Source organism: Girardinichthys multiradiatus, chromosome 4 (genome assembly GCF_021462225.1).
Source record: "Girardinichthys multiradiatus isolate DD_20200921_A chromosome 4, DD_fGirMul_XY1, whole genome shotgun sequence".
Taxonomy (NCBI): domain Eukaryota; kingdom Metazoa; phylum Chordata; class Actinopteri; order Cyprinodontiformes; family Goodeidae; genus Girardinichthys; species Girardinichthys multiradiatus.
In genome coordinates this window covers 28,828,031-28,850,450 of record NC_061797.1, presented here as the reverse complement: position 1 = coordinate 28,850,450, position 22,420 = coordinate 28,828,031, and the positions used below count along the sequence as shown (strand labels likewise).

The following is a 22,420-nucleotide window of genomic DNA, read 5'->3' as shown; positions in this document are numbered from 1 at the left end:
CTTAGACTCTCCAATTAATCAGTCAAAAATACATAAAATAACAGTAAACAAAATAATTTGTCTGAAAAGAAAAATCCTTTTAGTTTAGAGGTTCATTTTTCAGTATTTAAATGCGCATAATTATTTTGCACGTTCATTTTTACAGAGAAGCATCTGTTTAGTAGAGTCTTTGCTGCCCTCTAGATTTGTACGAGGATACTGAATATGCTTTTGTCAGGCGTGTGTATGTATGGTAAATTGGGTTAAAGTTATGGGTTGGGCTTCTCAAATACATAAGTCACTGCGATATCCCATAAGAATGTGCGTGAGTGTGTATTTCCTATACATTTACGGCTGTATTGTCAGGATGGCTCTTTTTATTCAGTCCGCTTTGAGTTGCTTGTCACTATTTTTGCTTCACAAGCAACCAGTGAACTATCGCCGTGCAAGTAACAGCCATAATGGGGTTGTACGTGGTTAAATAAACGTCTTACTTTAATATTGTTAGTATGTTTGAAAACCACACATCGAAACAGAACACATTTTTTTGGAGTTTACATGCACCCGAACTAACACCATCGAGTATGCAGAATACGAGTGGACACGAACGCATCACCCTGCCGTTGGTTTTCTACTCTCATGACGTCACTTGCAGAGTTGTCATGGCGTCGTCGAGACTGAAGCTACCGTTGCAGTTTAGCTAAAAATCTGTCGACAGCATTTACACCGAAATGGAGCAAAATGCAAACCTGCATCGAGACACTGACGTGACCTCTGTTTGCTCCACGATTGCGGCCGAAATGCGCGACGTAACGGTGGGGAGCGAAGCGAAAGGAGCATTCGACAAATTGAAGAATAGTGAAGCTCCCCTCAGTACTTTGGGTACCGTTGGTTGTGATATAAGCGCCACAAATGCTAGTTCTCCGAGCGGTGAAGGTGGCGTTCAGAGCGCAGAGAAGTCTGGCGTGCCGGAGGTTATCGCAGTCCCTCCGGTGCAGGAGGATCGGAAGGAGAATGCCGATGCGAGCCTGTCGTTGATGAGGTGTGAGGATCAGATCAGTAACGGGATGGGGCATGACTTGGAGCAGGCAGCAGAAGACAGCCAGGGAGGTGCCTCAAAGTTAGTAAACAACAAAGTCGACTGCCCGTCCTCACCTCCCGCTAAAGAGAGCACACATGTAACGGCTGAGGTTTCAGGCTGCGCAGAGAGTGAACAAACTGAACTTGCCAAACCGATTGCTCTGTGTCCGGACGTCAAATCTGTACAGTCCGGCGATCACACCTTATCAGAAGGACTGCCGAGTGGGAGTGACCCCGACCCCAGCCTCGGTGGAGAGTCCCGGAGCATAGATTCGCTCGAGTCCTTCTCCAATCTTAACTCGTGTCCCAGCTCCGAGGGACTGGATGAAAAGGGACTGACCTTGGCCTTGCAGAGCGAGTACGCCTCCGATGGGACAAAGACCTCCTGCGCGAAGGACCGCGCTGCTGGCCAGTCCATATACCACATTAAGTGGATCAAATGGAGGGAGCAGAACACACCGATCATTACTCAAAACGAGAATGGCCCCTGTCCATTGCTGGCAATCATGAATGTCCTTCTGCTTGCATGGAAGGTAAATGCTCAGATTTGCCCTACCACACGACTTCAGATTTCAGCATCAGATGGGGATTTATTTACATATCAAAATCAGAAAAGCTTTATTGCCAAGTACGTTTTTGGACATACAAGGAATTTGTACAGGCTGGATACACTCAACAAGTGTGAATTTGGTGCAAAACATATTTAGGTTCGTCTTCATGGAGGGTTTTTGATTTGATGTGTAATGGCCAGTTGGTGTGCATTCTTCTGTTTCAGGTTAAAATGCCACCTATGATGGAAATTATAACTGCTGAGCAACTGATGGAATATCTTGGTAAGTGTTCACAGCTATTACCCAAGATCAAATAAACCCACACCACTGCTCCAATGAAGAAAAAAATGACATGTTGAATCTTTTATATAGAGATGCACATAAAAGAGATCAGAGTCAGACAATTTTCCTGGATCAGCTCTGATCAATGATTGGCAGGTCAAATAGTGTAAAATCAGAAAGCGGGACATTCGGAGCTCTACTCAAAGATCCGTGACTTGTAACAACCGGCTACATGAACCACAAACAGCTATAGAGGCCTGAGAATCAGCTTTTTCCCCCTATATATTAGATGCATTAAAACTAGCCAAGTGGGCTCCTTAGTTTGCTTGTGCAAGTTTCGTTTGGCCTAAATAGTAGCCTGCACAATCACACACTTGAGTTCACATTTGCCCCTGGACTCACTGCCAGTAAGTTTCAACAACCTGGTGAACATTCTTGTGTTTCATGCTCTCTCTGGTGAGGGGTTATGCATTTACAGGCAGTCAACGGATGTACCTATGTATCATGTATTTATTTACCTATCCATCCCCAACAGTTTAAACAGGAGCAACTTTGTTCCCTTCAGGGAATATTTAGTGTCAAGCAGTTCAATAGTCCAGAGTCAACAGAGGAAAAGACCAGAGCAGGGGAATTCCCCCATGAACATGTCTTCTTCTGCTGCAGCAAGGGAAATAGGAGCTATCTCTTCTCCCTGCCTGTGCCCTGCCCTTATTTACTAAACTGCTTTTGGTGTCCAAGAGTTGTGTCTAAACAGTTGCATTTCTTTCAGTGTATTCCTCCAGCTCTGTCAGGAATTTACGCAGCCCACCTGTGTTCGGTGTACAATATATTTCAATAAATGAAGTATTTTGAAAAGTTTAACACCATATTTTCCACTGACTTGTTTGTGTCCTTTAGCTAACATGACTCATCTCTCTGAATCTCCCTTGAGAGAACTGGTGTGCTATCTGCGCTTTACATTTCTCCCCCAAATGTGTGCATTTGTTTTTGCAATACAGCAGAAACATTCATCTCGTACTTGCATTTATTTAATCCACACAAAGTCTTGAGTATCGTTCAGAAGCTTCTTGATTACTTTTAACCTCGGGCTGGCCCATCCTCTGTCATCACACAGACTAAGGAGTAAGGGTGATAATGCTCCCCCAGTAAAATCTTTATCTTGGGTGACGGCTTGAAGTAAGAGGAGTCCGTGGAGGAGTTAAAACATCTTGTGAAATTAATGCTCCCGTGGTAGAATTGCTTAACACGGCTAGAGTTCATTAGCTTCAGTGATGCAACAGCTTGAATTCTGTTTAGTTGGTGATATGCAGGTTGGCCTCTCTTACCATCAGGGTGATCTTCTCCTAGGTGCCTCACGTACATTCATTTAAGAACACTTCCATGCATGGATATTTTTACTTATGTAGGCTTGATGACTGGGGGCTGATGGTATTCATCTGAGTAATTCTCTGGAAAGTATGAGTTGACTGTGCAGCACGAGGCTTTTGCCAGCTCTTAATTAAGTTAATGAACTTCTGTGAGATATTATGAAGCATTCTTGCACTAGACTTTGGAAAGTTGGAAGTTATCTGCAAAAAATTGTTCACAGCTGCAACACGGATGTATTTGCATGTCTTTCTGTGAAATGCTTGAAATTAGGGGATGTTAAAGAAGATTAAACCTATACCTGTAACGTGTTGTGTTATTGTAATCTGGGTTATCTCAAGGAAATGTAAAATTTGAGTTTGCAGCTTGTCTAAAATCACAGAAACTAAATATTTGCCCAACTTTGAACTGATATGAAAGCCATCATGCCACAGAGCTTAGCTAATAGAGCTCTGAAGTGAATAGAGATGCATCTGACTATAATCTGGGAAACAGCTGTCCAATGCAACATATGCACGAGAAACATTCCTACTGATTTGGCTTCTCAGCTAATTACTTTGTTGACTACTAGTGAAGATTGAATCAACATCTATTGACTTTTTTTTGCAGGCGACTACATCCTGGAAACCAAACCTAAGGAGATATCGGAGGTTCAGCGGTTGAACTATGAGCAGGTAAGGTTTGCGTTTGTGTAGACCAGATCCTATTTTGACCCATTCAGATTGTTTTTCTAAGAACTAAAATGGGAAAAAGAAAAACAAACATACTGCAGGTTCTTTAATGGAGGTAGTGTTTATAGATCTAACAGAAAATGTAAGAATTACAACATTATTCCTATTTGTTCTTTCAAAGCATATGCCCTAACCTTCATCTGATTTATATTAAAGTGCATCAAAGTACTGTTGGTTGATGCATTCACAGACTGGAAATAGTGAAAGTTCTTAGCTTTGTTGCATTTAGTATATTGGGACAAAATAGATTTTCAGTATTTGACCTGCTGGTCAAGGGAAAAATGGCTGATTCTAAGGTTAATTTTGGTGCATCCCTAGTTGCCTGTGGTACTGGAAACCAGTTGCCAAAGTCATAAATGTTCAAGTTGAGCTCCGGATTTTGCTTTGTCTTATTGATCCACTTGGAATGTCACAGCTATTTATATGCTCTTTACAAATATCGGTACAAAAGGATTGGTCTGATGTAGCTGTATATTCAAACCAATGCAGATTTGTCCATTTGCATGGAGCGAGCCTGGGTCAGTGGTCGTTCAATATCATATCATGATTGCTGATCGCTTTGAGTGCCTTGTTGCTGAAAAGCGCTATATAAATAAACTTGACTTGACTTGATTGAAAATAGCTTTTTCCTGCTCCTCTGCAGGTTACATAAGACGACTCTTGCAAGTCTCCGGGAACAACAGGGGTTAGAAGTGTCAGATTGTGTTGTTTCACATTGGAGTGAATTCTTCGAGACGCATGGCTGGGTTCAGCTATTACTGAGTGTGTGTGTGTGTGTGTGTGTGTGTGTGTGTGTGTGTGTGTGCGGCTTACCATGAAAGGCACTTAGAGATGGAGCTCCAGCTTCTCACTTCCTGCCTACAGTGTGGGAGGGGCTCCGCCTCTTCCACCTCTTGCATGTTAGCACAGGAATACATCTGTGAATGATTTCAAGCCCATCCGTTACAGAAGACTAAAAAGTAATGTACAGTTTCCTCATGGAAGCTCAAGCTCTCTAAATTTCATGCTGAAATGCAGTCTCCTAAATAAATCAGTGGTGGCCCTCGGTATGCAGACTTATAGTAAGGGAGGGGCCTGAGTTTGGGCAGCCTTGTTATTATGGTTGTCTAATGACCAGTCAGGGAGCTGTTTTACATGTGGTGTCATCATGTCCATTTGCCATCTGTCAGTGGTGCGGTTGGTTCATACACAGTATTAGGATGCTGCTGCGGGCAGACCTCAGGAAAACAACAACATGTCAAACAAATGGGATTCTTACCAACATGTCAGAAGGGAATATTTTGTCTTTCTAATGAGCTGTAAAACACTGGTTTTCACTCTTTTCTGAGAAGACAGACATTATAACAGAAGTAATTCTATTTATAACTTCAGCATCTGTCAGGGGATTGCATTTGGATTAAAATAGCAGTTCCATGGCTGCTCTTTACCTTTTGTTAAATATTTACTAAGAAGAGCAGAGGAAGTGAGTGTGTAGTTTAGCTTCGCTGTTGTCTCACCGGACCCAGGTCAACAAGGTGATTCATCCATGACTGTTCAGGCACTGGAAGAAACAGGCTAACTTGTTTAGGAAACAGTGGGTTTTTTTTCCCCCAGTGTGTAATTATTCCCTGCAGTGGGGAAGTTTGCTGACAACTGTTAAGAAATCTTGCTTTTCTTTCTAGTTAAATACACAGTTTCCCACCATTAGTCTCAAAATGAGCTCACAGACGTTGAACAGCACAAAGAGAATGGAAGTGACAGTTTTAAATCAGAAAAACCAATACGGCTGAGTTAATCAGGGTAATGTGGTAAATGCGTGTGTGGTGAGAAACCGTACGATTAGTGGCTTTATGGTGCGCCTGAGCTGTTTCATTTAAACTATTACAGTAACTTAACTATGAAAAAGTGTATGTATCATATTTTTGGTCAGTTCATATCAGGATATATTGGAAATCAGTCAGCTGTATGTAAATGTAGGTAAATAAACATCAGATTCATGGAATTAGATTGTTATATTCCACAAAAAAACAAAGACCAGTGAGAGCTTCTGACGTGGGATGGTCGGGACTCAGACATCAGAGCGCTTTAAACCTTTTGTTGTTTTTTTGTCATTTCAGCTGAAGATGAGGTGCTATCACATTCCATGATAGTTAATAGTTGACCTTTAATTGACCTACAGGTGCTTCTCAAAATATTAGCATATTGTGATAAAGCTAATTATTTTCCATAATGTAATGATGAAAATTTAACATTCACATATTTTAGATTCATTGCACACTAACTGAAATATTTCAGGTCTTTTATTGTCTTAATACGGATGATTTTGGCATACAGCTCATGAAAACCCAAAATTCCTATCTCACAAAATTAGCATATCATTAAAAGGGTCTCTAAACGAGCTATGAACCTAATCATCTGAATCAACGAGTTAACTCTAAACACCTGCAAAAGATTCCTGAGGCCTTTAAAACTCCCAGCCTGGTTCATCACTCAAAACCCCAATCATGGGTAAGACTGCCGACCTGACTGCTGTCCAGAAGGCCACTATTGACACCCTCAAGCAAGAGGGTAAGACACAGAAATAAATTTCTGAACGAATAGGCTGTTCCCAGAGTGCTGTATCAAGGCACCTCAGTGGGAAGTCTGTGGGAAGGAAAAAGTGTGGCAGAAAACGCTGCACAACGAGAAGAGGTGACCGGACCCTGAGGAAGATTGTGGAGAAGGGCCGATTCCAGACCTTGGGGGACCTGTGGAAGCAGTGGACTGAGTCTGGAGTAGAAACATCCAGAGCCACCGTGCACAGGCGTGTGCAGGAAATGGGCTACAGGTGCCGCATTCCCCAGGTCAAGCCACTTTTGAACCAGAAACAGCAGCAGAAGCGCCTGACCTGGGCTACAGAGAAGCAGCAATGGACTGTTGCTCAGTGGTCCAAAGTACTTTTTTCGGATGAAAGCAAATTCTGCATGTCATTCGGAAATCAAGGTGCCAGAGTCTGGAGGAAGACTGGGGAGAAGGAAATGCCAAAATGCCAGAAGTCCAGTGTCAAGTACCCACAGTCAGTGATGGTCTGGGGTGCCGTGTCAGCTGCTGTTGTTGGTCCACTGTGTTTTATCAAGGGCAGGGTCAATGCAGCTAGCTATCAGGAGATTTTGGAGCACTTCATGCTTCCATCTGCTGAAAAGCTTTATGGAGATGAAGATTTCATTTTTCAGCACGACCTGGCACCTGCTCACAGTGCCAAAACCACTGGTAAATGGTTTACTGACCATGGTATCACTGTGCTCAATTGGCCTGCCAACTCTCCTGACCTGAACCCCATAGAGAATCTGTGGGATATTGTGAAGAGAACGTTGAGAGACTCAAGACCCAACACTCTGGATGAGCTAAAGGCTGCTATCGAAGCATCCTGGGCCTCCATAAGACCTCAGCAGTGCCACAGGCTGATTGCCTCCATGCCACGCCGCATTGAAGCAGTCATTTCTGCAAAAGGATTCCCGACCAAGTATTGAGTGCATAACTGTACATGATTATTTGAAGGTTGACGTTGTTTGTATTAAAAACACTTTTCTTTTATTGGTCGGATGAAATATGCTAATTTTGTGAGATAGGAATTTTGGGTTTTCATGAACTGTATGCCAAAATCATCCGTTTTAAGACAATAAAAGACCTGAAATATTTCAGTTAGTGTGCAATGAATCTAAAATATATGAATGTTAAATTTTCATCATGACATTATGGAAAATAATGAGCTTTATCACAATATGCTAATATTTTGAGAAGGACCTGTATAACCAGACTTGTTTTTTAGATTCTCTGATTATGCCGAGAATAATCCGAGTTACTTCCTTCCAGAATATCTAAAACCTCATTCCTTTAGATGCACATCAGTCAGGCTTAAAATTATGACCACTGACAAGTGAGGTCAATAGCAATAATTATCTCTTCATCATGACCATGTTATGGTTTGGGATATATTAGGCAGCAAGCCCTCAAAGTTAATGTGCAAAAAGCAGGAAAATTGGGAAGCATGAGGATTTGTGAGTTTGACAAGAGCCACATTGTGATGGTTGGACAACTAGGTCAGTTAATCTCCAAAAGTGCAGCTTTTATGGGGTGTTTCCAGTCTGGAGAAGTCAGTATAGATCGAAAATGGTCCAAGGAAGGAAATGGTGAACTGGCAACAGGGTGGTTGGTAATTCCCGATAGATGTGGCCTTTTTTTGTAGGATAAATCTCCCTGACACAAAGCAAAAAGGATTTAGGATTTAATAGTTTGAGGAAAAGGACGAGTTTGACATGTTAACTTAACCTCCTTATTCCCCATGCCTCAATCCAATCAAGCATCTGGGGAATGTGCTGGATAAACAAGTCCAATTCATGGAGATCCCACCTCACATCTTCTGTGATTTAAATGATCTGAACACCTTAATTGAGTCCATTCCTCGATCGGTCGTGGTTGTTTTTCCAGCAAAAAGGGGAGGCTACAAGGCTTTCGTTTGATCGACGTATGTTGTGACTTTTGTAGGTGATGATTTATTGTGAGAACAGATGCACACCTTACACAAGATTGCTTTAACTAGGACAATCCCAGTCAGAAAAGCAGCTATCTGTCAATGAACACTCTCTGCTGCTGCATCTTCTCTGAGTTCTGTTGTTGATCACATTTTTGGATTAAAGTCAAGAAAGTGAAAGAGGAGCGACTGGAGGCTCTCAAGAACACAAGAAAGCTCAAAGTACAGAAGAGAACAACAGAGCAGGTTTGTGTTAGTGTTGAGGTACGTCCAAGTCGAGGCGGGATGAATCCGAGCAATTCAGCGCTGATCACCTGATCTCCGAGCGCACATCTGCTGTTTGGAGCCCTGTGCCCCAAAGTGACGAGATGCGGTCCGCGCTAATCCAGCCGCCACTGCTGCCCATGAGCATCCTAATCCACGCTCTCAGATGACACAGCTGTGGCTTATACATCTCCTCGCCAAAACTGAAAAACAGACACTCTGTAGGCTTTATGCACTGTATACCAAGATGGTATCTCATCATGGAAAAAATAAAAATTCACAGATTTGTTTCGACTACCTGACATTTGTAAAATGCAGGCTAAATATGAAACATTAGGGAATGAGACTGGGTTGCAGTAATAATCATTTCTAGAAATATTCAAAATAAATAATAATGCAAAACTCACTTACCTCAACTAACACTAACACTTACTAATATATGATTATTTGGTAAGAAGCTTAAAAATATTCAGTTAAAATTCATAATTATTTCTAAATTCTATTGTACAATACTGAATAGTGGCTAATTGGTTTCATCCAGCTTAATTTAAAGCCAAACATAGTTTCCGCTTACATGAGCTCTGGGGGTCATTCCACTTCAGTGTTTCTTGTCTAAAGTTGAAATAAAATGGAAATCACTGGACACATCAACGCTCAGGTTCGGGCTCGGTCTTGACCTCGGGAGTTTAACGGCAGCAGAGCTTTGAAACCAGCTGGAAAACGTGTATGAGTTGGTTTCACTGGGTTCTCAGATGTGATGCTTTTATGTTTGCAGATCATTGTTTTCCTTCAGATGTTCATTAAGATTTGATTTTCTGAATAAAAATCATAGGATAAATTGTAGTAAAATGGAAGAATTTAATTTAGATAGACATACTTTCCCCACAAACATTGGGAGTTTTAGAGTGCTTCACAGTAAGAGCAAATCTTAACAAACGATTAGATTAAAGTTCGACCGAAAGGATAATCTTTTTTGTTTCACCTTAACTTTTTACCTGTAAAATTGTGATAAGGTTAAGTTGGTTGATGCTTCTTACTTAAGGTCTCACTCAGTTTGGATCTGTTAGTTAATAAACCTGTTTCCAGAAATGTTCAGATTTGGCTAAAATTAGTTTAAACCATATAATTTGTGGTAAATATCTCTCTTGTGGGGATAAATTCATAGTAATTCGCTGTTTTTGATAGATATGTGCTCATTTCAATTAGTTATCACCACACATAAAAAAATTGCATATTGTTGCATCAGCTCCTCTTATACCGACGTCCTTTAAATCTTACTGATACCATTTTCTGCTACGTAAATCAGTCTCCCTTTTACTATTTTCATCTGCTAGATGTTTTGAGAGGGTAATGGACGAGTCTGAACTGCAGAGAGGTCAAATTAGCACACAGTTGCTAAGATGAAACCCTGGTGGTGTAATACAAGCCCAGTTCTTCTCTCTGTTATTAAGACAAAGTCTAGATGGGGTTGTATACTTCTTTGAAAGCTTTATATGTTGTTCAGCTTTCATAGTGCTTTTGCAGATGTTAAGGGTACTCTTGCCTTGTGCACTAATACACCACCATATCGTAATGGATGCTGGCTTTTAAACTGATGGATAAACCCTTGCCTCTGTGGTCGGAATGGTGCATTTTCTTTAAACGTCCCTGTCCTTGCAGGGTTGCAGTTCCTGGGTTCCAATATCGAGCTAGGCTCTTGTATGTTTTCCTCATCCATGCGTGGCTCCTCTCTGGGTTCTATGCATGCTAGTTGAATTGTCAGTCATTTTCTACCGCTTATTCCATAGTGGGTTGCGGGGGAGCTGGTGCCTATCTCCAGCAGTCTATGGGCGAGAGGCAGGGTACACCCTGGACAAGTCGCCAGTCCATCGCAGGGCAACACACAAACAACCATGCACACACTCATTCACACACCTAAGGGCAATTTAGAGTGACCAATTAACCTAACAGGCATGTCTTTGGACTGTGGGAGGAAGCCGGAGTACCCGGTGAGAACCCACGCATGCACAGGGAGAACATGCAAACTCCATGCAGAAAGACCCCCAGTCGGGAATCGAACCCAGGACCTTCTTGCTGCAAGGCAACAGTGCTACCAACTGCGCCACCGTGCAGCCCAGCTAGGCTAAATTGCCCTCAAGAGTGAGTACATGCATGCATTTCTTTCTGTGTGTATCTGTATTGCCCCGTGATGGACTGGCAACCTGCTCAGAATGTACCCCAACTTTTGTATAATGAGCGCGGGAGATAGGCGCCAGCCACCCCACAGCCTTGCACAGATATGGTTGGATGGATGAATGGAAAGATTGGTTTGTAGGTTCAATTTTTGCTGTTCTATGCAGATAGCCAGGGGTACTCTAAAAGATGGAAACTCAATGAAATAATCAAAAAACACAAACAGATATGCCTTGTCACTTGTTCATCCTACCCAACTGCAGTTTTTCAAGAGAATCTATGTCCTTTTTATTTTCCAGAACATGAGTGACGCCATGGCAGTGCTGCACAAGCTGCAAACAGGCCTGGACGTAAACGTGAAGTTCACGGGGGTGCGGGTCTTTGAGTACACCCCAGAATGCATTGTGTTTGACCTTCTCGACATCCCTCTTTACCACGGCTGGCTTGTTGACCCTCAGGTATGGCTAATCTTATTTTCTCTTTAGCTTTCTGACACTCATTGTATTTCATTCAGATCCCTCTGGGTATTCATCGACATCTAGTGTGCTGTCAATAAAGGAAGCAGCTGACAGGTACTGGGTGGCCAGAAGGACTGCGGCATCTGTGGTTATGGAAGGAAAAATTCAGGCATGGGAGGAATTCAGAGAGGCAATGGAGTTAGACCCTCGGTTGGCCCCATTGATTTTCTGGAAAACCATTTGGTGACTTATCACCCTTTTCCAATGGCTCAATTTTGGCCCAACTCGGCTCGCTGTACGAGTGTTTCCATTACTGTTTTTTTCATACCGTTACCTGGTTTTTTGGTCCCTGCTCCTGAGCAGGTACGACCGGGACTTTGTTGGGACTACTTGTAACAGGAACAGACTGCTGGTCACTGATTGGCCACGGGAGGAGGAGAAATGAGAGGGTTTTCGCTGAAGTAGTGCAGGGAACATTTAATAAAACTCATAAAAGACTACAACAATAATAAAGAGCACAATGGCCGGACCAGGTCTAACCCAAATATACGTTTTTGTATTTACAAATTATAAACTATGCCTCAAGGCTGAAAGAAAAGAAAAAGGACGCATCAGCTTTCTGAAATACAGGGAGACGGGTCGCTGTACTTAATAACACCCTAAACCAGCTGATCACACATAAAATCAGCTGTTTAGAGGCACAAACATTTCCCCCAAAACACACAAAACAAAACAACCGCCATGAAACAGCGTGTTTGGTTCGGAAATGTATTGTCCATAGCGAACCAGCGTCTGCAGGAGGAGGGAGCAGACATAGAGCAGCTGCCCGTAATCAGACTTCCTACATCGGAGCAAACGGGAGGAAGTCTCGAATGTCCAATATCCACCCTGAAACTAACTTCACTGCAGTCAAAAGTCTGCGGTTTTGCGTTTTAACGTCCTTGTCCTCATTATTGACATGGCTGAGACAAAAACTTCCTCATGAAGCCCAAAATTGTAACTTCTTCAGGCAACCTTTGGAGCTTCACCAGTCCAAACAGCAGCGTCTCTCTGGCCCACACCCACCTCACATCAGAACCCATGAGCCATATTTTATAAATTCTGGCTCGGTTGGGGTCCAGATAATTTTCCCAGTGGATCATTTAATATATGAAAAACATATATAAGACATTATTGCATATACAATAATACAAACATTACAAGTATGTGGTTTATTTATGTTTTTATTTTCTATTTAATAATTTTATATTTTATAGCTTCACGCAGATTACTGTAACGTGACAATGTCACACAGTAAAGTTAATAGCAGCACAGCGCACTGCACTGATGATTGCAGAGTATGTATAGGAATTTAGAAAATGGCTCAAGTTTGACGATCTCACATAAAATCAGCCAAAACAAACATCTATAATTATTTGTTTATTATTTAAGTATTACATAAACAGCTATTTTTTGTTTGTCAGTTAACATCCTTGCTTTTGCTGAAGGTTCTTTCTCACGGTTTTTATCTTTGTTTTTAGATGCATGACATTGTCAAGGCAGTGGGCAACTGCAGCTACAACCAGCTGGTGGAGAAGATAATATCCTGCAAACAGTCAGACAACAGCGAGCTGGCAGGGGAAGGTAAGAGCTTGCTTCCTCACCACTTTCCTACCCTCTATCTCTTGTATTTACTCTACAGAGTGGATGACATCATGTCAGAGTTGGGCATTTACTGGAGAAATCTCAAATTCTGGATAGAAGTACAGGTTTTATGTATTTAATTCTGAGCATTTTGAGATATCTGACTTTTTAAATGGCATTGCTATTCAGGTCACTGTTTTCTTTGCAGATATCAGAACTTTTCAACCAGATATTTGCTCATTCAGCACAGAGCTGCCTGAGTAGTTCTTAGCAGGACTGAAAGCCGCCGATGCTTAGTCAACGATGTACTGATACAGGACACTTCCTCTTTGCTATTGTAGTTCCACATTTGTAACCCGGATCTTCTTTTGAGGACTAATGTAATATTGACAGCACCCATCACTTAAACCATGTCACTTCAAATGGGATTATTGCAACTCTTAAGACAAGCGAGTGTTTCTTTCCTGACTCTAGGTACCACACAAGTAAAGGGTTGTGTATATTTGAGATTAATTTCTGTTCTCATACGTGCCTCTAATGGCATGTATTGTCAAAATTATGAAGTTTTTTTTCTTTATATGCTGGTGTCCTGTATATTTGCACTGCAGGCATATTTGCACAGTGTCGTAATGAGTAGGGATTGCCAAATAGGACTGTTTGTGACTAGCCTGTTCAATTCTAAAAATATCATTTAAGATAGTGACCGATGAAACATACCAAAACAAAATGATCTGAGGCATATTCCTGATTTCTTGATCTCCTTGTCCTGTCACAGGCATTGTGGCGGAGCAGTTTCTGAGCAGCACGGCCACTCAGCTCACTTACCATGGCTTATGTGAGCTTACATCCACTGTGCAGGAGGGAGAGCTCTGTGTCTTTTTCAGGAACAACCACTTCAGCACTATGATCAAATACAAGGTAAACAAGTACCTGCAACTTATTTGTCGTAACCTATAGTAACAATTAGGAGTTGCAGTAGTATTAGTGGACAGACCCTTTTAAATTTACTTGACATAAAATTTTGGTTTTCTTTCCTTTTAAGTGGCAAGAAGTAGAACCTCTATGACTTTCTTCTGCATTGTTTCAGATCAGCAGACATATTTTAATATTAGACAAGAGTAACCACAGTAAGTAACAAAATACAGTAATACAGTAAAATAATAATTTGATTTATGAAGGGAAAAAGCCTAGTTCACTTTCACTCCCCACACCCAGACCTGATTACTGTCCGAACTGCATTAACACCTCATCCAGAAGGTCTCAAAAGAACCTAGAACAACATCTGAAGCACTGAGGGCCTCACTTGCCTCAATTACAGTAAGTGTCAGTGTTTCCACAAAAGTGGCAAAAACCACTTCTAACCAAAAAGAACATAAAGGTCCATTTGCCAAAAAACATTTTGAGGATTCCCAAGAATATTTTGTGGACTGATATGACAAAATGGAACGTTTTGAATGGTGTGGGTCAATGTTAAATCTGTTGGTGACCTTAAGCTCAAGTGAATTTGTAGTTTGTTACCTTGTCAAAGCCTATATACCTAAATCCATTTAAAACATAGTGGCATGACCTGAAACAGGCCGTTCATGTTCTATTCAAACAATTGTGCAAAGCAGAGCGTTTCAAAATTCACCAGTGATGTAAAACACTGATTATCACAAGTTATCATAAATGCTTGATGGCAGTTATTAAGTTCAGGGGAGCAGTGACATAGTTTGCATCGATATTACCTCCATTCCCCCTGAAAAAAAAAAAAAATTAGCATTTAAAAACGACATTTGGCATTCACTCAATATCTGACGTTAAAATGTGTACGATGATCTGAAACGTGCTTCCTGTCAGGGAGCAAATACTTTTTCACAGCACTGTGGGTTAGAGGTATGATGGGTTTGTGATGCAGGTTGGAGCATCTGTATTGTGCCTTTTTTCTTTATGTCACATGGATGTTTGCAGAAGCTAACTTTTCAGCTCAGCTCATCACTCTCATTAAAAGGTATCCTTCCATGCTGTCCTGACAGAAATAGATTATTGGCTTACTCTGGAGGCTTCTGTTGAAGAGATAGTGTCAGGTACCACCAGTGACAGGTGGACATCTACCCGCTAGACTGAAATTAAACTATATGTTTTCCTCTCTGTTCTGTTCTTATTTGTCCTTCTTCCAGTAACGTTGTTTAGTATTTTTCTAATAGTAATATAATTTCTAGAGTAATTAATGCTATGCTCATGCGTGACGCTAGTATCAAATTAAAGAATAATATTTAGACCAGACATGCATGTGTCCCATCTGTAGCAGCCAGCTTGACACATGTCTGCTGACGGAAGAGACCTTTCCTGTTATCTACTGGAGGGAAGTGGGTCAGCAGCTGTTTCCATTGCAAGCAAAGCAGTGTGCAACGTATTACGAAAACAGTCGCACAAAGCCTGTGAACAGCCTTATGCTTGTGTGATGGCTTTTTGGAAGCTTAATGTTTCTATACAGTCAGTAGAAAAGTACATTATAGTATTATAAAGTATTTCTAATCATTGTGATTCCAATTGCTTCCTAGGGCCAGCTGTACCTTTTGGTTACAGACCAGGGTTTCCTGACAGAGGAAAAGGTCGTTTGGGAGAGTCTGCACAACGTTGACGGGGATGGAAACTTCTGTGATTCAGAGTTCAGGTTGCGGCCTCCGTCTGACCCGGAAACGGTGTATCGTGGACAACAGGATCAGATAGACCAGGTCTAAGCAGCAGTTAGCCCAGCTAATAAAACCCTAACCAGGAGATCAGTTGTCAAACATTCCCAAGTATAGCTGTGTAAAAACTGAATACTAAATCAGTAGCAAACCAACAGCACATAAAATTGTGAAATATTTGTTAATTATGGCCCAGTTACTTCCTGAAAGAAACAGTAGAATTGAAATCCTTTTATTTGCAGCAGACATTTGACATGTTTCCGTTTGTTTGTTTTGTAGGACTATCTGATGGCACTCTCACTGCAACAGGAGCAGCAAAGCCAAGACCTGCAATGGGAGCAACTTCCCGAAGGCATCAGTGACCTGGAGCTGGCCAAAAAGCTTCAGGAGGAAGAGGACCGACGAGCGTCGCAGTACTATCAGGAGCAAGAGCAGGAGCAAGCAGCAGCTGCACAGGCACAGGTAGGGCTGGCAGGACTTGGAGAGAGCCGGAGCGCTGAAAAAGGGAGGAAGGAATTGATGGAGCTGGAACGAATGTGGGAATTAATCAACTGTCTGTTGGGTTATTTCACCGACTTCCATGTTTATAATCCAAAATTGTTGATGTAAATGATGTGTCCATGTAAAGGAATATGTGAAGTAATAAATTTGTAAAATAATTAAAATATTAGAAGAAATGTTTTATGTTGAAAACATTTCTCATTTTAGAACAATTTAGATCATTTATGATGTGCTTTGGATCATTGTCCTGCTGCAAACCCTAAGTGTGATTCAGGTTAACGTAACATCCTGATAGCCGGACTTTCTTCTTCAGGATTATTTATCAGCGAGCTGAATTCATGGTTGCATTAATTACAGCAAGTCTTTCCAGGCCTGAAGCAGCAAAGCAGCCCCAGACCACTAAACGTACACCACCATGTTGGTTTGATGTTCTTATGTGAACTCCTGGATGAATCGCTGATGCTCTCTTGGAATAATTTCTGTAGGCTGGCCACTCCTGGGATGTCTTAGCACCGTTGGAGTCCCAATGCATTAGAAATGGCTTTAAAACCCTTTCCAGAACGATAGATGCCAATGACCATTCTCATTTGTTTTTGAAGTTTTTCCAAATCGGGGCAAGTTGTGTTGCTTTTTAAGATTTAATGTCCTACTTGTCCTACTTCATGTTGTCATACAGGTTCATTTTATTAATTGATTCTGTAGGCTTGGCTGTCATCAGCTCTGGCTCTGGCTTGTAAATCTTTTCACAGTTAACTCATGATCGAACAAGGCCTAGAATTATACTTCCACATAGGGCCAGGTTGGTTTGAATAGGTTTTGTTCCCCTAATAAATAAAATCACTCAGGTTACCTTTGTCTTATGTGACAAAGGTGTGACACAATCGCAGAAGAAATCTGTTAGGGGTTCAATACCTTTCCACTGCACTGTGCAGTGCAGGGAAAATAGAAAAAAGTAAAACATAAGTTTAAATCTGTAAACCTGCGCTCTACTGTCTCTGCAGGAGCCGGTTGAAGGAAGCGAGGTGGACAGAGGACGATCAGCAGCAAGTGAAGCAGCAGCAGCTGGTGCCGTTGCCGCAGCAGCAGGCGGGGTCACACCCAGCCCGGGAAAACAGTCATCAGGTGGGGAGCGCAAAGCCAAGAAGGAGTCAAAAGAAAAAGACAAGTGTGTTATTTTGTAACACACGGCGTGTGTGTGTGTGAGAGTGTGTTTGTGTATTGCGTGTGTTTTCTTATCTGTGTGAAAGAGACGGCACGGGTCTCCCTCCGAACTGGACACACAGCTTCCGCAACCCCGACAGGACAACAACCAAGGGGACGAAGAGATGTTACTAACAGAGGACTGGCTGTTTCCAAAAACCACTGGTGCCTGTTATCCTCAATCCTCAGCCTGAACGAGGAAGGGACACTACAACCGCAGCAACTGGTCACTCATAGAGTCGGCCACACTTGCTCTTTTTCAAAAGCAACTTAGCTCGTTTTGTTTTTCACTTGTGGAGCTTAGAAGCTTCTTTTATTTTATTTTTTGTAGACAGCAATATTTACAAAACATAGTTTGAAAGATTCACAGTTTTTTTATTAAGTCAGCTTTTGGTGCCAAGATTTATCAGTTACACAGGTAGCTTTTGGGAGCATTTTTTGTGTTTTGCAAGCCGAAAAAGGATTTCGTTTTTATCTTGCCTGTTGGAAATCAGCTTCTACACCACTTGTGTCCCTTCTGAAACACTACATGCTAAGGATTAATAATGCCAGATAGCTGCCAGACACTGTAGCTGTGTAATAAGACTTTATAACCACAGCTAGCTCTGTTCAGATTTGCCTTACCAGAGTATGGCATTGTTGTAATCTGTTCTGTCCGAATGTGAACGAGTGCTTGTTTAAGTGCAGTATATGACACGATACGACAACGTGTAGGGTGCATTCACTGAGCGCCGTTGCTGTGACATGGTTCAGTTTGGAAATACTGGGTTCTGTTGTAGTTAAGCTACAGATTTGGTCTGTTTTGTTGTGATTTTGTTTGGCACGTCTTCTGCAGATTAGATTTTAAGTTTTAGGGTGAGTGCATTTTCATGTCTGGACATCTGCTTTCTGACGAGATGCTGGATCTTTCCTGAAGTTGTTTCCCCAGAAAGAGAAGGAAAAACCCGCGGCCTCCTGCTGTTGTACTCTGGGCCCCCAACAATCAGTCAGTACACATAATCTCTAAGTAATTATGTTTTACAAACTGTAATAATCTTTTTTGTACAAATATTAAGCTGTGACCCATCTTGGCTTACATCCAATGAAAACTCAATCCTCAATTTCTCTGAAAATGAAAATATTACATACGAATAATAATAAAAAAGGATTCTTAATGCAGAAATGTCGGCCTACTAAAAGGTTTGTCCATATACTGTACAGTGTAAGCTGTCAATGGTTCGGGCTCAGGTTTCAGTAATCACAGCATCAGTGCAGTGTGCCATGGAGGTGATCAGCCTGTGGCTCTGCTGAGGTGTTATTGAAGCCCAGGTTGCCTTATTTGCAGCGTTCAGCTCATCTGCATCGTTGGGTTGTGCTTCTCTTCCTCTTGAAGATACCTCATGCATTTAAATTGAAGTGAATTAATGACACAAAAGAGCTTTTCAATGACTTTAAAATTTATTACATTTCAGCTGAATGTTCTGGGAGTTTTTTCATTTATTCCAAGATTTGTTCGATGATTTTGCTTTAGTTCCCCCATCTGTTGTTGCTCTGCAACCAGGCTACGTAAAAGAAATCAACAAAATGGAGTAATGGTATTTTTCTGAATCATTATAGTTAATGTTGTGATTTGTAGATACTGGTTTAAAAAAAAATGCATTTTTATACCAGATCAGTGATTGGATCAGGACACACGGCAGAATTCTGAGCTCAGATTGCAGTGCTGAGAGCTGGCTTGGTTTCACGTAGAAGCTGTGGTGATTCATCCATCTGGCTTTGTGTCAGATCTCCTCATCTTAGCATAACTTTGCCCCCCAATGTTTTTAACCACCAAAAACATTGTCTATTATATGTGGAGTTTAAGGTTTAATGTTGAAATTCACAAACAGAGCGGCTCATGTAGGTACGGGATGCACATTCTCAACGTTGACATTTTTAGTATCACTTTTTAGCTTCTGTGCGTTTCTCTGCAACACTGAGCATGCAACCACATGATGTACATATTTAACCTGTTGCATTCTTATAATGGGTTTATCTGGTTGTTTGTGCCATTATTGTACCGTGGGACTGCCTCCAGAGACATTTTTCAATCGATACATTCCAGCTGGATGCCTTGACTCCAGCTCTCTGTCACAGACTGGAGACAGTCGTCACAGAGGGTCTTTGCAGTGCTTGTGAGACCGCCTCCGTTATTTTCTTGACTGGAAACAGATTCACCATTAGAACAGGAGAACATAGAGGCAGCAAGCGACCCAACTGTGTGGGCTAACCTTTTTTTATGACCTCTGTGTGGTGGCACGAGGTTGGCTGTGTTTTTTGAGACAATCCATACATAATTTCAACAACAGAACTACTCTCAGGCCCTTTTTGTGAAGGGACATATCCTCTTGTGTCTTTTCTAGCTCGCATGCTTTTTAATGGCACAGTTCCTTGGCCTGCAGTCGCTTTCTCAGTCACGGCTTTTTAGTACTCGTATATGTATACACACAACTTTTGACACTTTGAAGGATTTAATGCTTCACCCTTACCTTTTGATTCACACACTAAAACCACGAACTGGCTGCCCAAACAAAGACCACTTCAGACAGGGTTAAATAACATTAAGTTTCTTTTTTCCATTTAAGCTCAATTGTTTTTTTGTTTTGTTTTTTTTTTTTGCTTCAAGTGTGATTCGGCCAATTTCCTGAACACATTATGAAACATTCCAGTAGAGGTTTAGAATAATAGAACATGACTAAGGGAAGGTTGGATTGTTTTAATGTTGGTTTGTGAAAAACGTGTGAAGTGACTTGCCACCTCTTGTTACAAACATACTTCTGTGCTTTAGATAGATATTCCTGGCCACGATTACCTGAATCTGATAGTGTTAGCTTCACCCTAGGTTCTTATGACGGAGTAATCAGAGAGATATTCTGTTCTAAGTCTCATAGTGGGTTCTTGTATGCTTTGTAAAAGTGATGGTGGGGTAAATGCTGTAAAATTAGTATTTTGACAAGGTGATCGTGGAACATATGTATATATTTTTTGCAATTGGTTTTGCACTGTTACATTAATATGCACTAATAAGAAAAAAAGAAACATACCTCATTTTCTATCGAACACTAATTGTGCAAGAGTGCTATTGTTTTTTTGTTGGGTACCTTTAAAAAACAAAATATGATGTAAAGAAAACATGGCCATTTTATTTCTAATGAACAGTGGCTCTTATGTCAGCGGAGTAATAATTATAAAAGTTTAAAAAGGGCTGTTTTGGCTTCAGAGGAAATGAATTGTCAAAAAAGTAGCACCAATTCAATACAACCTGCTGCAATTTCATATACTACTCAGGTTAGTGGTACATCTGTCGTATGGCTACCATGGTTGAGTAGCAACACACAGCTTATAGATAATGACTTTTGTATCATAGGGAAGGATAGAAAGGAGAAAGGATAAAAATCTAGAGCTCCATTCTATTAGCGAAAAAAAGCTAAAGGGCAAGTATCATTATTTTTGGAAAGAAAAAGTGAGCACAGGGCAGCTGAAAGTTGGCAAAGGGCATAACACAATATTCTGCCAAGACAACAGTAATAACAACAAAGTCAGCTTTTATCCAATGAGGAGAAGCAGTCAGGAGAAATGTTGTCTGAGAGCAGTGGTTTGAAGAGCTAAAAACTTGCTCGCTATGAAGAGGTTTAATAGCACTCTGCTAGGAACCCAGTCCACCCATAAAACACAACAGCCGCAAATGACCACTTGTGATAAAGCCTGTAATTGGAAATACTAAAGTTCTGTCCATATTCAGATAGATGTTGTAATTTCTGCTCCAATTCTGACCAGCATTGTTACTCTGGTGGCATGCATCAGCAGGTTCCTCCCAAGAACTGTATCTCCAGAATAGCCTACATTCTGTTGATAAGTGCAGTGGTGGTCCAAGTTCCTTTTTCCTCCACATACTCAGTCTGTGTCTTACTCATATGGGTTTAGCTGCACTGATGTTGTCTACCACAGATCTGGAACTCTGTCTGCTGTATGGTTTCCCATAACATGTTGTTTGGCCCTGAAAAGTCACCCCAGGGTAATGCTAAACATGCATCAGATGGAAAGGAAGTCATAATACCAATATACAGACAGGGTGCAGCTACATTAAAACACACTCCTTCACTTGGCTTAAATACAGAGACACAATTTGGCACAACTAAAGCTAAATATTGTGGCTAAACATGCATGTGGATCATTTGGATGGAGCAGTTATTTATTTCAAGTGATGTGTGGTCTTTAGCAGATGTTTTTGTGTTGATAAGACACAAAATGTTCAATTGGTTAACAGCTGCGTTCACATCAGTGGTCTGGCTGTTAACTCCCTGCTCAAGCCATCTGTCCTAGCTGTAGAAGCTTTCATGGTGTTAAAAATGATATTTGCCCTTTGAAAACGTTGATAGGTGTAACTAATTTAGGTAGTAATGTTTCAAGCCTGGTCCATAATTACACTACATAATGTTTTCATAGAGGTGTGATATACTTAGACTAAAATACAGAAGCAGAAAGGTTTGCGTTTTAAGAACTGAGTGTTACTGTTGCAGCGGAAGCCGTGCATTCATTTCGCATGACATCCTGAGCGCTGCAACAATCAAATAGACATTTTTACTTTGATGCAATATCAGACTCCCAGATTTAACTTTGTGAAACATGTGTAGGTGGGGAATTAAATGTTAGGCACAAGGACATTTTATTATCCCCCCCCCCCCCCAGCATCAATTTCCATTTATGGTCCGTTGTGTTTGAGCAACACATAAACAGGCAAAATGACTTTGTTTGAAAACATGGGAAGTTACTCATTAGTGTCAATTTCATTGATCATTATTTACTTAAATTACCAAATAATGTATGTAGCCTTCTCACATTGCAGTCACATATTGTATATGGTGATGTGTGTGTGTATATATATATATATATATAAATATGAATATATATAACAAAATGCCTTATAGACGAGGGACATTCAACCTGATTAGAAGTTACCTGGATAATAAAAACAATTAAGATCTGTAAGTGGTTTGTTGTCATTTATTCCACAGGGTGAAGGAACCAAATCCAG

The 22,420-nt window shown here is 41.1% G+C and overlaps 1 protein-coding gene across 1 annotated transcript; it reads left to right on the top strand.

The window, feature by feature from the left end:
* Window positions 1-577: 577 nt before the first annotated feature.
* On the top strand, window positions 578-22,374 carry mindy2 (MINDY lysine 48 deubiquitinase 2). Its single transcript, XM_047364131.1, has 9 exons — window positions 578-1,592; window positions 1,835-1,892; window positions 3,867-3,931; window positions 11,213-11,371; window positions 12,892-12,994; window positions 13,770-13,912; window positions 15,538-15,711; window positions 15,946-16,128; window positions 17,169-22,374. Exons 1-9 carry the CDS (start codon window positions 711-713, stop codon window positions 17,346-17,348), a joined length of 1,947 nt encoding a protein of 648 aa, XP_047220087.1. The 5' UTR covers window positions 578-710; the 3' UTR covers window positions 17,349-22,374.
* The last annotated feature ends 46 nt before the right edge of the window (window positions 22,375-22,420 follow it).

What these genes read in the sequence shown, in the direction of transcription:
- mindy2 (XM_047364131.1), top strand. Translation starts at nt 711, where the DNA reads ATGGAGCAAAATGCAAACCTGCATCGAGACACTGACGTGACCTCTGTT. An exon ending in AGCGGTTGAACTATGAGCAG is followed by an intron (nt 3,932 to 11,212) that starts GTAAGGTTTGCG and finishes TTTATTTTCCAG; the next exon opens with AACATGAGTGACGCCATGGC. An exon ending in CAGCGAGCTGGCAGGGGAAG is followed by an intron (nt 12,995 to 13,769) that starts GTAAGAGCTTGC and finishes GTCCTGTCACAG; the next exon opens with GCATTGTGGCGGAGCAGTTT.